At 43.8% G+C, this 14,694-nt stretch overlaps 3 protein-coding genes across 4 annotated transcripts in view; 2 read left to right on the forward strand and 1 right to left on the reverse strand.

The window, feature by feature from the left end:
• The window catches only part of LOC144697023 (uncharacterized), a 175,014-nt gene that overhangs the window by 38,023 nt on the left and 122,297 nt on the right, over window positions 1–14,694 (forward strand). The window lies entirely within an intron of this gene.
• Window positions 1–14,694, reverse strand: part of LOC144697908 (uncharacterized) — a 57,094-nt gene that overhangs the window by 17,268 nt on the left and 25,132 nt on the right. The window contains 3 exon segments of the mRNA XM_078569870.1: window positions 6,734–7,751; window positions 9,093–9,241; window positions 9,335–9,468. Coding sequence (XP_078425996.1) covers window positions 6,734–7,751; window positions 9,093–9,241; window positions 9,335–9,468 — 1,301 coding nt within the window.
• Window positions 9,380–14,230, forward strand: LOC144697092 (uncharacterized). 2 transcript variants are annotated; one of them, XM_078568908.1, is made up of 3 exons: window positions 9,396–9,470; window positions 12,297–12,503; window positions 12,535–14,230. In XM_078568908.1, the coding sequence occupies exon 3, from the start codon at window positions 12,653–12,655 to the stop codon at window positions 13,553–13,555; it is 903 nt and encodes a 300-aa protein (XP_078425034.1). In that variant the 5' UTR covers window positions 9,396–9,470; window positions 12,297–12,503; window positions 12,535–12,652; the 3' UTR covers window positions 13,556–14,230. The 2 variants fall into 2 exon arrangements, with proteins under 2 accessions (XP_078425033.1, XP_078425034.1); XM_078568907.1 differs by having other exon boundaries at window positions 9,380–9,470; window positions 12,297–14,230.

Genomic DNA, 14,694 nt, shown 5'->3' on the forward strand with positions numbered 1-14,694 from the left:
GTGCATGATCAGATTCTGGTTGGTTTCTCGAGGGTGATGGTCATCTATTGATGTCATTTCCCATTGTGCCTTGACTGGCCCTCTGAGGTCAGCACATTACAGGTAGGACATAATTGCTCAGGAGAGAGCGTAGGGGAGACTTACAAAAATGTTGCCACGGCTTGAAGATTGCAGCTATGAGAAGAGATTCGATAGGCTAGGGTTGTTTTCCTTAGAACAGAGGAGGCTAAGGGGTGACCTATTTGAGGTGTACAAAATTATAAGGGGCCTAGATTGGGTAGACAGGAAATACTTGTTTTCCCTAGCAGGTCAATTACCAGGGGACTTAGATTTAAGGTGATTAGTAGAAGGATCAGAGGGGACATGAGGAAAAACCTTTTTACACAGAGGGTGGTGGGTGTCTGGACTTCACTGCCTAAGTTGGTGGTTAAGGCTGAAATGCTCAACTCATTTAAAAGGTACCTGGATCTGCATCTGAAGTGCTGTAACCTGCAAGCTACAGACCAGGTACTGGAAAATGAGATTAAAATGAGCTGCGAGTTTTTTTTTCTCTTTTTGGCAGACATGATGGGCTGAATGGCCTCTTTCTGCACCGTAACTTTTCCCTGGTTCTAGGTGTCAATTACTCGTGGGACCATCACTCTCATTATAAAGTTTCTGTCATTTCATTAAATTTTTTGACTTTCTTCTAAAATGACGGGGGACTTAGGATGGTTTTGATGTCTGCTTACTTGAGATAGAGCATGTGATGTCTTGTAACACAGGACTCATCAGTCTAGATGTCTAATTAATCTATAGGTATTAATATCATATGTACTGTAGAAGTCTCATTAGAATAGACACTTATAAGTATGTTATTAGTTGAAAAAACTGCTTTGCCATCATATGTTTTTGTTGTACCTGAACATCCATGGTATAAATTAATTAAAAATGCAGAATCATTCATAGGCTTACAAAAATTACAAAGTTACAGAAATTACACAGTCTATATAAAATACCGATAAAATCAGTGCTTGAAAGTGATCTATATAAAATCAGTCTTTGAAAGTGATCTATATAGAACACATATAAAATGAGTGCTTGAAAGTGATTGGTGTGCTAAAGTTAAGGCAACAAGATTCACTTAAAAATATAACATGATATATTCCTAAGTAATAAAAATCAAGAGAACTTCATAGATACAAAGGCTAATTACAGAACTTAATTCTAAACTTACAGATTCAAAGATGAAGGAAAGTGACTGCTTCTTTTATAACATCACAAGTTAAACTGCACTAATTTAATTCACAGGATGAATGTTTTATCACCTGTTTTTCTTTGCATAATAGGTCTTTGAATCTGAGGGGTAATACAACTGGCCTAGCCTCTGAAAACCTGAGTAAGCCAGTTATCTAATTAACTAGTTGCAGTTGCAAGCAGAGCCTGTGTGAGTCCTGTTTTAAGGCTGGACTAAAACTCACCTTCTTCCAACCCTAACAGCAACTTTTAGTTAATTGCTAAATGAAAGAAAGATTAGACTTTAGATATAATTTAACCCTTAAACTCCCTCAGTCACTAAACTCCAATTTAAGCACTCTACTACAGACAAATTCCCTGCTGTCTGTCCAGAATGAATCCATCTCATTAACAAATGTTGAGATTCAGGGACAGACTCAGTGCTCCAGTCCCTTTCCCTTATTCCTTATGGTCTGAAGCTCACCTCAGTCCCCATGGCCGGGTTCATGGTGAAACTGATGGTCCTGAGCTGCCTTTAAAAAAATAATCAGCAATCCAACTCATTGGTTACAATATTTAATAGAACAAAATTGATCAAAGATTCAGGTAAAATATTCTCCAAGGTTTTCTGACATGGTGCAGTGATTGTTTCTGATGGTTTAATGGTGGTCACCATTACCTGGTGCAGCTCGGGTTTAGTTTATACCAATTCCTGTCCATTACTGAGACACTTTACCCTACCCTGATTCTCCATCCCAGAGAAAACTAGATTAGGGCCTTTAATGGTGACTCTGACAACCCAGCATGCATCGTGAGGCAGAATCAACCCTATCTAATAAACCACACAGCTCAATATAAAACAGTGAACATTCTCCGCAGACCCGAATATAAAACAGTGAACATTATCCCCAGACCCAAATATAAAACATTGAACATTATCCCCCAGACCTGAATATAAAACAGTGAACATTATCCTCCTGGATGCTGGAGCTGTGCTGATGGATTCAGACTGCGACAGTCCAATGTTCCAGTTGGGTTCATTCCAGGAACCAGATTTAAGGGGCTGGATCATTTCAGATGAGGATGTCCCTCTTCAAACTCGGCTCCTGTGAGGAACCGCACCAATGAGGCTCTGGAACACTACAACCAGAGTCACATGACCACCAGGTGTGTCATCGAGCAAAGCATCACAATGTTGAAGATGTGTTTCAGAGTGGAATGGCTTGTTTAAACTGTTGTCCAAACTTCTGAGAAAATTTACCATTCCAGGGTAGTTTGAGGTAGACCAGGTACTTCTCAGGTCTGAAAGTAGTGGCCAATGGCCCATTTACAAATTTGCACAATACACAGCAATCAATGCTACTGTGTCATGGTTACACAAGTGTTTTCCACTAGAAACATAGAAACTAGGATCAGGAGTAGGCCATTTGAGCCTGCACCGCCATTCATTATGATCATGGCTGATCATCCAACTCAGTAGCCTGCTCCCGCTTCCTCCCCTTTGATCCCTTTCGCCCCAAGAGCTATATCTAACTCCTTCTTGAAAACATACAATGTTTTGGCCTCAACAACTTTCTGTGGTAGTGAATTCCACAGGCTCGCCACTCTCTGCGTGAAAAAAATTCTCCTCATCTCAGTCCTAAATGGTCTACCCCATATCCTCAGACTGTGATCCCTGGTTCTGGACTCCCCTATTGCAAGAACATCCTCCCTCAGATAAGGAGACCAAAACTGCACACAATATTCCAGGTGTGGTCTCACCAAGGCCCTGTATAATTGCAGCAAGGCATCCCTACTCCTGTACTCGAATCCTCTCGCTATGAAGGTCAACATACCATTTGCCTTCTTTACCGCCTGCTGCACCTGCATGCTTACCTTCAGCGACACTTGTACAAGGACACCCAGGTCTCGTTGTACATTCCCCTCTCTCAATTTATAGCCATTCAGATAATAATCTGCCTTCCTGTTTTTGCTCCCAAAATGGATAACCTCACATTTATCCATATTATATTGCATCTGCCATGCATTTGTCCACTCTCTCAACTTGTCCAAATCACACTGAAGCATCTCTGCATCCTCCTCACAGCTCCCCCTCCCATCCAGCTATGTGTCATCTGCAAATTTGGAGATATTACATTTAGTTCCCCCATCTAAATCATTAATATATATTGTGAAAAGCTGGGGTCCCAGCACCCGATCCCCGCGGTACCCCACTGGTCACTGCCTGCCATTCAGAAAAAGACCCATTTATTCTTACTCTTTGTTTCCTGTCTGCCAACCAGTTTTCTATCCATCTCAATACACTGCCCCCAATCCCATGCGCTTTAATTTTACACGCTAATCTCTTATGTGGGACTTTGTTGAAAGCCTTCTGAAAGTCCAAATAAACCACATCCACTGACTCCCCCTCACCAACTCTACGAGTTACATCCTCAAAAAACTCCAGTAGATTTGTCAAGCATGACTTCTGCTTCGTAAATCCATGCTGACTCTGTCTGATTCTGCCACTGTTTTCCAAGTGCTCAGCTATTAAATCTTTTATAATGGGCTCTAGAACTTTCCCCACTACTGACGTCAGGCTGACTGGTCTATAATTCACTGTTTTCTCTCTACCTCCCTTTTTAAATAGTGGGGTTAAATTAGCTACCCTCCAATCTGCAGGAACTGTTCCAGAGTATCTAGAATCTTGGAAGATGACCACCAATGCATCCACTATTTCTAGGGCCACTTATTTAAGTACCCTGGGATGTAGATTATCAGGCCCTGGGGATTTATCGGCCTTCAATCCCATCAATTTCTCCAACACCATTTCCCCACTCATACTGATTTCTTTCAGTTCTTCCCTCACACTAAACCCTGTGTTCCCCAAAATTTCTGGTATGTTATTTGTGTCCTCCTTTGTGAAGACAGAACCAAAGTATTTATTTAGTTGGTCAGCCATTTCTTTGTTCCCCATTATAAATTCCCCTCTTTCTGACTGTAAGGAACTACATTTGTCTTCACCAATCTTTTTCTCTTCACATACCTATAGAAACTTTTACAGTCAGTTTTTATGTTCCCTGCAAGCTTACTCTCGTACTCTACTTTCCCCTTCTTAATCATCCCTTGGTCCTCCTTTGCTGAATTCTAAAGTGCACCCAATCCTCAGGTCTGTTGTTTTTTCTGGCCAATTTGTATGCCTCTTTCTTGCATTTAATACTACCTCTAATTTCCCTTGTAAGCCATGGTTTGGCCACGTTTCCTGTTTTACTTTTGCTCCAGACAGGAATAAACAATTAGATAAAAGCAAAATACTGCGAATGCTGGAAATCTACGCCCTTTGAATGATTGCCATTGCCTATCCACCATCATCCCTTTAAGTAACGTTTCCCAATCCATCTTCGCCAACTCGCATCTCATACCATTGTAGTTTCCTTTATTAAGATTCTGGACTCTAGTCTCAGAATCAACTACGTCACTCTCCATCTTGATGAAGAATTCTATTATATTATGGCCGCTCATCCCCAAGAGGCCTCGCACAACTAGATTGCTAATTATTCCTTTCTCATTACACAATACCCAGTCTCGGATGGCCTGTTCTCTAGTTGGTTCCTCAACGTATTGGTCCAGAAAACCATCCCGTATACACTCCAGGAATTTCTCCTCTACAGTATTGTTACTAATTTGATTTGCCCAATCTATATGCAGATTAAAGTCACCCATAATTAGATGTTCCTTTGTTGCATGCGTCTCTAATTTCCTGTTTAATGCCATTCCTAACATCACCATTACAATTTGGGGGACTATATGCAACCCCACTAACGTTTTTTGCCCCCTACTGTTTCTCAGCTCTACCCATACAGATTCCACATCATCAGAGCTAATATATTTCCTCACTATTGTGTTAATTTCCTCTTTAACCAGCATTGCGACTCCACTGGCTATTCCTTTTTGTCTGACTTTCCTAAATACTGAATACCCCTGGATGTTCAGTTCCCATCCCTGGTCACCCTGCAGCCATGTCTCCATAATCCCAACTATATCATACCTGTTTACATCTATTTGCGTGGTTAATTCATCCACTTTATTGCGAATGCTCCTCGCATTAAGGCACAAAGCCTTAAGACTTGTCTTTTTAACATTATTGTCCCGTTCCCACTATTTTTCCCTGAGGCCCTGTTTGATTCTTGCCCTTGATTTCTCTGCCTATCACTTTTCTTATTCCCCTTTCTGTATTTTGTTCTTGTCCTTGATTCCCCCTCCTCTGACTGCTTGCATAGGTTCCCATCCCCCTGCCATTGTAGTTTAAACCCTCCCCAACCACTCAAGCAAATATTCCCCCTAGGACATCAGTCCCGGTCCTGCCCAGGTGTAACCCGTCTAGTTTGTACTGGTTTCACCTCCCCCAGAATTGGTCCCAATGTCCCAGGAATCTGAAACTCTCCCCCTCACACCATCTCTTCAGCCACGTGTTAATCCGTTATATCCTGCTATTTCTACTCTGACTAGCACTAACAGGATGTGGGCATCAGTCCAAAAAGAGGTTCTACCAACTACATAACTGAGCAATATTGTGTATGAATTTCAGTGCCAGTGCAGTGCCAGGTATGAAGGACGTACATCCCAGTGATTGACTGATTGAATCAAACAGCATGTTCCTTCGCTTCTTCCTAATAGGTAGAGTACCAGCCCGCGCTTGCAAAACCAAAAACACAACGTCTACTGTTAGATGTGATTCCACCATTGGACAACACCTGCTGAACAATCCAGAGTGTGCTAATGGCTACACTAACAACCAATTTAAGGTAATCAGTCAAGCTTGTAACATGGCTCATTTCTGTTTTCTAGAAGTGACACATTCATATGCAGCGACCCACTCCCTACAAACCAAAGGAATGTTTTCAAGCCTTGCACCTTTTTTGAATAACCCAGAAGTTGGGGAACCTATAGATTCATGTTGATTTCTCCATGGCAATGCCTCAGCCAATCATAGTTCACTTGCCAACCAATCAGCATCGGTTTCCCCTGTAGTATATGTTGTTGTGATCATTTGAAATTTGGCATTCTTGTGTTTGTCCTGATCAGTACAAGATGAAAACCTTCGGCAACATGTCTCCCTTTTCAGAATATTTAAGTTTTGCACTACCAAAGAACTGTATGTTGTTTTATGTTCCTTAATAACGTAATATCATAATGGAGGTGTCACTGAGAAGAATATGTAAGTCAGTAAGAATCGTCAGCAAGGATTAATCAGCACTTCCTAATTGGAGATATTAATCAGTGGAACTCTTCAGACACTGAATCGTAGATTTTGTACCAAAAATCAATTTAAGATTGAAGTAAAAGTTCATAGAGTTATTATAAACAAGTTCCAGTTGAGAGTTCTTGAATTAAAACAAAATATCACAGGTGGTGCTTTTGAAAAGGGGCACCACAGCCCTGAAAATCAGCAACAGGTCCAGAATATTAAACTCCAGCTAATTATAGGGGTTGTTAACATCAGCAGAAACAAACCCAATATTGTCAGACTATCAGTCCTGGGTGTTATTAACAGGAGCAACAACACCAGAATCCAACCCCTGCAGATACTTGTGAACTTGCTGGTGTGTTAGCAGATGGGATGATCGAGTGTATCCCTTCCCACACTCAGAGCAGGTGAACGGCCTCTCCCCAGTGTGGGTGAGTTTGTGTAAATGCAGGCTGCCGGACTGAGTGAATCCCTTCCCACACACGGAGCAAGTGAATGGTCTCTCCCCAGTGTGAGTGCGTTGGTGAGCAGTGAGAATTGATAACTGCCTGAAACTCTTTCCACAGTGAGTACAGCTGAATGGCTTATCCTCAGTGTGAATTCGCTGGTGTGACAGAAGGCTGGATGAATTTGTGAAATCCTTCCCACACACAGAGCAGGTGAATGGCCTCTCCCCCGTGTGAACTCGCTTGTGTGCGTTGAGATTGGATGAAGACCTGAATCTCTTTCCACAGTAAGTGCAGCTGAATGGTCTCTCCTCAGTATGAACTCGCTGGTGTGACAGCAGGTTAGATGAAAGAGTAAATCCCTTCCCACACACAGAACAGGTGAACGGCTTCTCCCCTGTGTGAATTCGCTGGTGTGACCAAAGACCGGATGGCCCAGCGAAATCCTTCCCACACAAGGAGCAGGTGAATGGCCTCTCCCCAGTATGAACTCGCTGATGTGCGTTGAGGTTGGATGAACACGAGAACTTCTTTTCACAGTAAGTGCAGCTGAAAGGTCTCTCCTCAGTGTGAATACTTTGGTGTGACAGCAGGTAGGATGACAAAGTGAATCCCTTCCCACACTCAGAGCAGGTGAATGGCTTCTCCCCAGTGTGACTGCGTCGATGGATTTCCAGCAGGTATGGATAATTGAATCCTTTCCCACATTCCTCACATTTCCACGGTTTCTCCAGGGTGCCAGCCCCAATGTGATTGCGTTTATGGATTTCCAGTCGGGATGGATATTTGAATCCTTTCCCACAGTCCCCACATTTCCATGGTTTCTCCATGGTGCCGGTGTCCTTGTGTCTCTCCAGTTTGGACAATCAGTTGAAGCCTCGTCCACAGACAGAACACATGTATGGTTTCTCCCCACTGTGAATGGTGTGATGTTTTTTCAGGCAGGATAACTGATTAAAGCTCTTTCAACAGTCAGTGCCTGGAACACTCTCACGCAGGTATCTGTGTGTCTCTTGGTGCTTTTTTACTCGTACTGAATTTTGAAATCTTCTTCCACAGACAGAACAGGGAAATATTTCTCTTTCCACAGTCAAAAGCCAATGATATTTAGGTCATGATGAAGCATGTGGCTCTGTCAGATCTTGACGTGAAGTTTAGTTTGAGTTTCCTGCCTGTAAATATTCCTCTTCAAATACCCTGGAAAAGGAGTTCACAAAACTAATTCAGAACAGACAATTCTACTTTGTATGGAACATTTTTCCTCTCGTTTACCCAAAAGCTGTAAATCCTCGTCCCACACACTCTCCCTCCTCCCTGGGCTGAAATCCAAACTCATCGCACCATCTCCACCATTTCATGGCTGCACTACCAGTCTCCATACCCCCTGACCCCCACTCTGGCTGAGTCCAGTTTGCCAGCCCATGTGTAGAGGGAGAGTCAAATCAAGAGTAAATAATTTTCTCTCCTGGTCACAGGACCCCGAAGTCCCACCTACTCTGTGTTGCATTACCACAATGGCCACACATGTACTCTGCTCGCCGCTGAAACATGACGACCACCAACAAGGGCCTGTTTCCAGGAAAGGCTGCATTTATTTGTGCTACAACACCAGGGGAAGTACTTCCTGCATCAACACAAAGACAGTGTGAGTCGTGGAAAGCAAGAGTCGCTTTTAAGTGCAGCTGGTGCCTTATATCTCATTTTACCATTTGCTGCTGGACTGATGTTCTAAATTAAGTTTTGAAATACAAGCTGAAATCTGGTATCAGGGAGTAAATTAAAACACGATCATGTTAGGATTGACTGTTCCCCAAAATCCTGTCAGTCAAATTCTCATCAGAAACACATCAGGGGATTGTATTTTAATAGGTCTTTTCACAGATGCCATAAGATGACTTATTTTTAAATATATATGAACATATTCTTCAGTAAATAAATAATAAATAACGATATTTAATAAAACAACCACCCAATGTGGGGTTTGACACTCTGACTCTGGGTTTCTGATCTCCATTAACCACTAACTGAGCGGCCGCTTTGCGGATCCACAAAGTGTTTCCAAATCCTCTCCGTCCAGCCGCCGGCTCCATCGCTCCCTCCCCCCGGGCCTGTCACCGCGGGGTAAACACGGGGCCTGCGGCCTACCCCAGAAGTTGATCCACTTCCCAGTCCAGCCGCGGTTTCCATTCCTACCCTGTGCTCACAATCTCCTCCCGCTTCCCGAACCGTCTGCTTCTCCTCACTCTGTCACCATGACTGACACTGAGCATGCTCAGAGCGCACACCCACACTGCACCTGCGCACTGGGAGCCGGGCTCACCGGCCGTCGCCATCTTGGGAGAGGAAAGCGAGTCTGTTCAGGGAGCCGAGCGTATGGGCGGCCATCTTAGTGAGGGAACGAGTGAATGAGGATGGGGCTTCCTCCCCGGTGACAGGCCCGGGTTACCCGGGAAACCGGCCGCCGCCATCTTGTGCTGAGGGTTTTCCATCCGGGTCTTAAGTGAAGAAATGGACAATGAGCTGGAGTCAGTTTGAAAACTGTTCAGAGGAAGGTCTGAAATCAGATTTACATCCAGATACCTGTAAGGACAATAAAGTTTACATCAATTATGTGTTTAAAATGAAATCAGAATGCTGGAAATACTCAGTTCTGAAGAAGAATCAAATTGGATTGGAAATGTTAAATCTGTTTCTCTCTTCACAGAAGCTGCCAAACCTGCTGAGGATTTCCAGAACTTTCTGTTTTTATTTCAGATTTCCAGCATCCACCGTATTTTACTAAAATTATTATGTTTCTTTGCAATTTTGTTGGATAATTAGTTAAGACTAAAATAATTGTTACCATTTAAATGTACAAATCAGTGATATTTATTTGTGTAACTGAGACTCGGCTGTTCAGGAACAATGTCAGAAATCATCACAGAAAATATAGTGGAAATCTGGAATTCTGTTGAGATTCAGACAATTGAAAATAAATAACACAGATTGCCAGACGTTTGTGAGGCAAGAGAGTATTAGCGGTCATGGAATCAAGGCAGTTGGATGGATTTAACATAGAAGTCTGGTATCGGCACACTGGAGCTCAATGTCTGAGCTTGGACTAATTCTGGTTTTGTTTTGAAGGTGGTGTAGGTTTCACGTCTGCTCTGTAGATTATCTCCACGCCCACGGGTAATTTGCTCAAGGTGAAATGCAGAGAGGAAAATGGAGAAGAGGGTTGATGCAATGACACAGCCTTGTCTGATCCCAGTCTTCACTGAGATACAGTCTGTGATGGTTCTGTTGATGAGGTTCATGGCTTTCATGTCATTGTGGAGTAGGCAGAAGATGGTGGCAAATTTGAGGAGGATACGGGATAAAATGTCACAGTTTGACTGTGTAAAAGGCTTTTGTGAGGACAAAAAAGGTCAGGTACAGCAGTTGGTGCTGTTCCTTGCAATTTTCTTGGGTTTGCCACACAGTAAGGATCATGTTTGTGGTGCCTTTCGATGGGGGAAACCACACTGTGAACCTGGAAGGGGCTCTTTGGCCATTAAGAGAGGTGATTGAGGAGGATCCTTGCAATGATCTTCCCTGTGGCAGGCAGCAGGGAGACTCTTCTGTAATTTCTGCAAATGGACTTATCTCCCTTCCTGAATATAGTCACAATCGCAGTGTCCCAGAGATTCCCCGACATGGACTCCTCTTCGCTGATGAGGGATATGAGGTTGTGCAGCCGTGCCAGGAGTGTAACACCACCATGTTTCAGAATTTCAGCAGGGATTCCATCTGCTCTAGAAGTCTTGTTGTTTTCAGCTGTCAAATGTTTTTTCATTTTCGTGCTGGACGTGACAGCACTGAGACTGAGCCAGACGGGTTATTGAGTAGTGGAGTTGAGGACATTCAAGTCGAAGGCAGTGTCTTGGTTGAGGAGCTCTTCAGAATATTCTCTCCAGTGAGCACTGGTTGACTCTCTGTCCTTGATGAGCTCCTTCCATGCTTGGCTGTCAGGGAGGTTGGCCCTTGAGTGCTTGGGTCATAGATTGTCTTGATAGCGCTGAGGAAACCACACATGTTGGTGTTCACGAGTTGTTGGATCTCCCCACATTATCTTGTAGGTTTTACTACCTACCAACACCCCCACCACACTCCCCACTCCGTCGCTGAAGAACAATGGTGAACCCTCGAAATATGGACCATTTTCTGTATCTTGGGAGCCTCCTCTTGATGAAGGCAGACATAGACGACAAAATTCATCACCACCTCTAATGTTCCAGCTCAGCCTTCAGCCAAATGATGAACAGAGCATTTGAGGACCAGGATGTCAAACCCGAGACTCAGACCCTGGTTTACCAGGCGGCAGTGATCCCCGTGCTCCTAAAGGCTTCGGAGACTTGGACAATCTACATCACGCACCTCAGAATGCTGGAGAAGTCCCACCAACGGTGCCTTCACAAGATCCTCCAAATCCAGTGGCAAGAAAAGCGGTCCAACAGCAGCGTCCTCTCCCAAGCCAACTTGCCCATCACTGAGGCGCTGATCATTCTAAACAGGCTCTGCTGGGCGGGACATGTTGTTCGTATTCCTGACACCAGACACTCAAAGCAACTGCTGTACTCAGAACTCAAGTCACAGCAGGAGACTGTTAGGAAGTCAGCAGAAACACTTTAGTAATCTCCTTAACACACCCTTGAAGAGATCAGATATCCTCACCAACTCATGGGAGACCCTGGATCGTGACTGGTTAAAACAGAGAAGGCTCATTTGGGAAGGCATCGAATACATTGAGAAACTTGGTCGGGAACACACAGAGGTGAAGTTGAGGCAATTGAGAGAGTGCACAAACCTCCAAACCACCCATCTACCCAACCCTTTAGGCACTACCTGCCCTGCATGTAGCAGTGTCTGCAGATCAGGCATTGGACTTAAAAGCCATTTCAGAACCCATCAAACCAGAGTGGAGACAAGTCATCCTTGATCCAGATCGACTGCCTAAGAAATAGGCAGACATGGGAAGTGGGGCTCCCTTCCTGGTGACATGCCCAGGTTACCCAGACTACCGGTTGCCATTTGAGAGATGAGGGCAGGCCTTGTTCAGCCAGCCGGGTGCATCCCTGGCCATCTTGGTGAGGGGACATTGGGTAATCAGGGCTTCAGGGTCCCAGTGACCAGGAGAGAAAATGATTGATTAATTGATTTTATTCTCAGTTTGCACACAAGAGCTGGAGAACTGGACCCAGCCAGAGGAGAGGGAGGGAGAAAACTGGGAATGGAGGACAGAAACTTAACTGGAATCTGCACAGGGAAGACGGGGTGTGGGATGGGGTTTTACAGCTTTGAGGGAAAATATGTTACACAGAAACTTGAATTGTCTGTTCTGAATTTCTATCCTGGACTGACATGATGACTTTTGTGAACTCTTTTTACAGGGTATTGTTAGGTGAGGATTGGCAAGCAGGAAACTCAAACTAAACATCATTTCGAGATCTGAGTCTTTCGATTCATCAGGACTTGAATATCATCAGCCTTTTAATGTAAAAAGAGAAATGTTTGTCTTCTGTTTGTGGGAAAAGATTTCAAACATCAGTGTAACTGGAAAATCACCGAGACACACACATCCAAGTGAGAGCGTTCCAGTGAACTGACTGTGGAAAGAGCTTTAACCAGTTACACAGCCTGAAAAAACAGCACACCATTCACAGTGGGGAGAAACCATACACATCTTCTGTGTGAACGAGACTTCAACTGATCATCCAACCTGGAGAGACACAAGAACCCCAATGTCATGGAGAAACCGTGTAAATGTGGGGATTGTGGGAAGGGATTCAATTACCCATCTGACCTGGAAATTCATCATCGCATTCACACTGGGGAGAGGCCGTTCATGTGTTCTGAGTGTGGGAAGGGATTCACTCAATTATCCAGCCTACGTACACACCAGAGAAATCACACTGGGGAGAGACCGTTCACTTGCTCTGAATGTGGGAAGGGATTCACTAGGTCACCCACCCTGCTGAAACACCAGCGGATTCACACTGGGGAGAGGCCCTTCACCTGCTCCGAGTGTGGGAAGGGATTTACCAGTTCTTCCAACCTACTGATACACCAGCGAGTTCACACTGGGGAGAGGCCGTTCACCTGCCACAAGTGTGGGAAGGGATTTGTCGATTTATCCACCCTGCTGAAACACCAGCCAGTTCACTCTGATGAGAGACCTTTTAAATGCCCAGATTGCAAAAAGTGCTATAAAAGTTCCAGGGAACTGATGCGCCATCAACGTGTTCACACTGACGAGAGGCCATTCAGATGCTGTCAGTGTGGGACTGGGTTCAAGACATCATCTGATCTCACAATACATCAGCGGGTTCACACTGGGGAAAGGCCATTCATCTGCTCTGTGTGTGGGAAGGGATTCACTCATTCATCCAACCTCCTGAGACACCAGCGAGTTCACTCTGATATGAGAACTTTTAAATGTTCTGACTGTGAGGAGAGCTTTAAAAACAGCAGTGATCTGCTGAGACACCAATGCACTCACACTGGAGAGAGGCCGTTCATCTGCTCTGTGTGTGGGAAGGATTCTCTCGGACATTCACCCTGCTGCAACACCAGCGAGTTCACACAGGGGAGAGGCCATTCACCTGCTCCATGTGTGGGAAAGGAATCATTGATTCATCCCACCTGCTGAGACTTCAACAAGTCCACTAGTGACGACTGGGTTTGTGTTGTGTCCTTATTGCTGCTGTTAATCACATCCAGGACTGAACTTATGGGTTAATCCTGAGGTGTGGAAGAAATGTGTCACAGCCGCTCTCTTCCATGGTTCAGAGCTCCTAGATACAGAACAGAAAGCTCCTTTACAACTGGGTTTAGAGTCAGGAAGAACAACGGTGAATGCTGGAAACATGCTGTCAAATCAGAGATTGGTGTAAAACTGTGATCTGTTCCTGACTGAGAGTGAAACGGCAGGTTTAAGTTTCCAGTCTGAAAATGACTGTGGTAATTATGGTACGAGGATTTAAAATGTTTGTGGGATATTCCTGGGTCTACCAATGTAAGGGAAGAAGTAGTTGCATTTCTACATGGATCCTTTAACCTCTCTCACCTTCCATTAACTTCAATGTAATGGAAACTGACAGTTGGAACCTGTCAACATTTGAAAGATATTTACAAATGATTCAAGGGTTTCTTACAAGTTGGGATCTTCCTCTGTTCTGTCCACTTGAGGTGTTCGATAACAGACTTTCTCCTATGAATATCGAGCTGGAATATTGAGCTGTGATGTGTTTCCTTGTTCATCTTGTTGACTCTAAATATTGAATCTTGTGGTTTCAGACACCAGATAATCAAGCTCACAACATCAGATTGTCTTTTCCTGACTTTATTAACAGCACTGCAATCATACAGACAGAGTAATTCCTTACATGGTTCCGGTCCTCAGTGAAGTACTTATAAATGTCATCATTAATATACTTCAGAGCCTGTAATATAGGAATGGTGGATTGGTGTGTAATTTTAATATAAGTTTAATTCAATATTCCTTCTTCTAATATCTCGTCCACCTCTTCCGTTACTTACTGTATTTGTTTGCCAATTTTTGTTATTACAGATTGTCACATATTCTCATGTTTTTAATTAGATTATAGTCTCTATATTTAATTTTATGAGTTTTCTTGCTGTAAGTTACCTTTGAGCTGTGAATGTATTTCTTGAATAAAACACTGTTATATTGAAAAAATGTAGTTACCCGATCCAGAGAATAAAGATAATACAGCGGATTCAGAGTTCCCTTCTCCCCAGCTCTGATCTAACAAGCTGCAGCTGCAC

Source organism: Cetorhinus maximus, chromosome 23 (genome assembly GCF_964194155.1).
Source record: "Cetorhinus maximus chromosome 23, sCetMax3.hap1.1, whole genome shotgun sequence".
Classification (NCBI taxonomy): Eukaryota; Metazoa; Chordata; class Chondrichthyes; order Lamniformes; family Cetorhinidae; genus Cetorhinus; species Cetorhinus maximus.

Excerpts from the sequence above, each read along its gene's own strand:
- LOC144697092 (XM_078568907.1), top strand. The coding sequence starts at position 12,653 with ATGGAGAAACCGTGTAAATGTGGGGATTGTGGGAAGGGATTCAATTAC.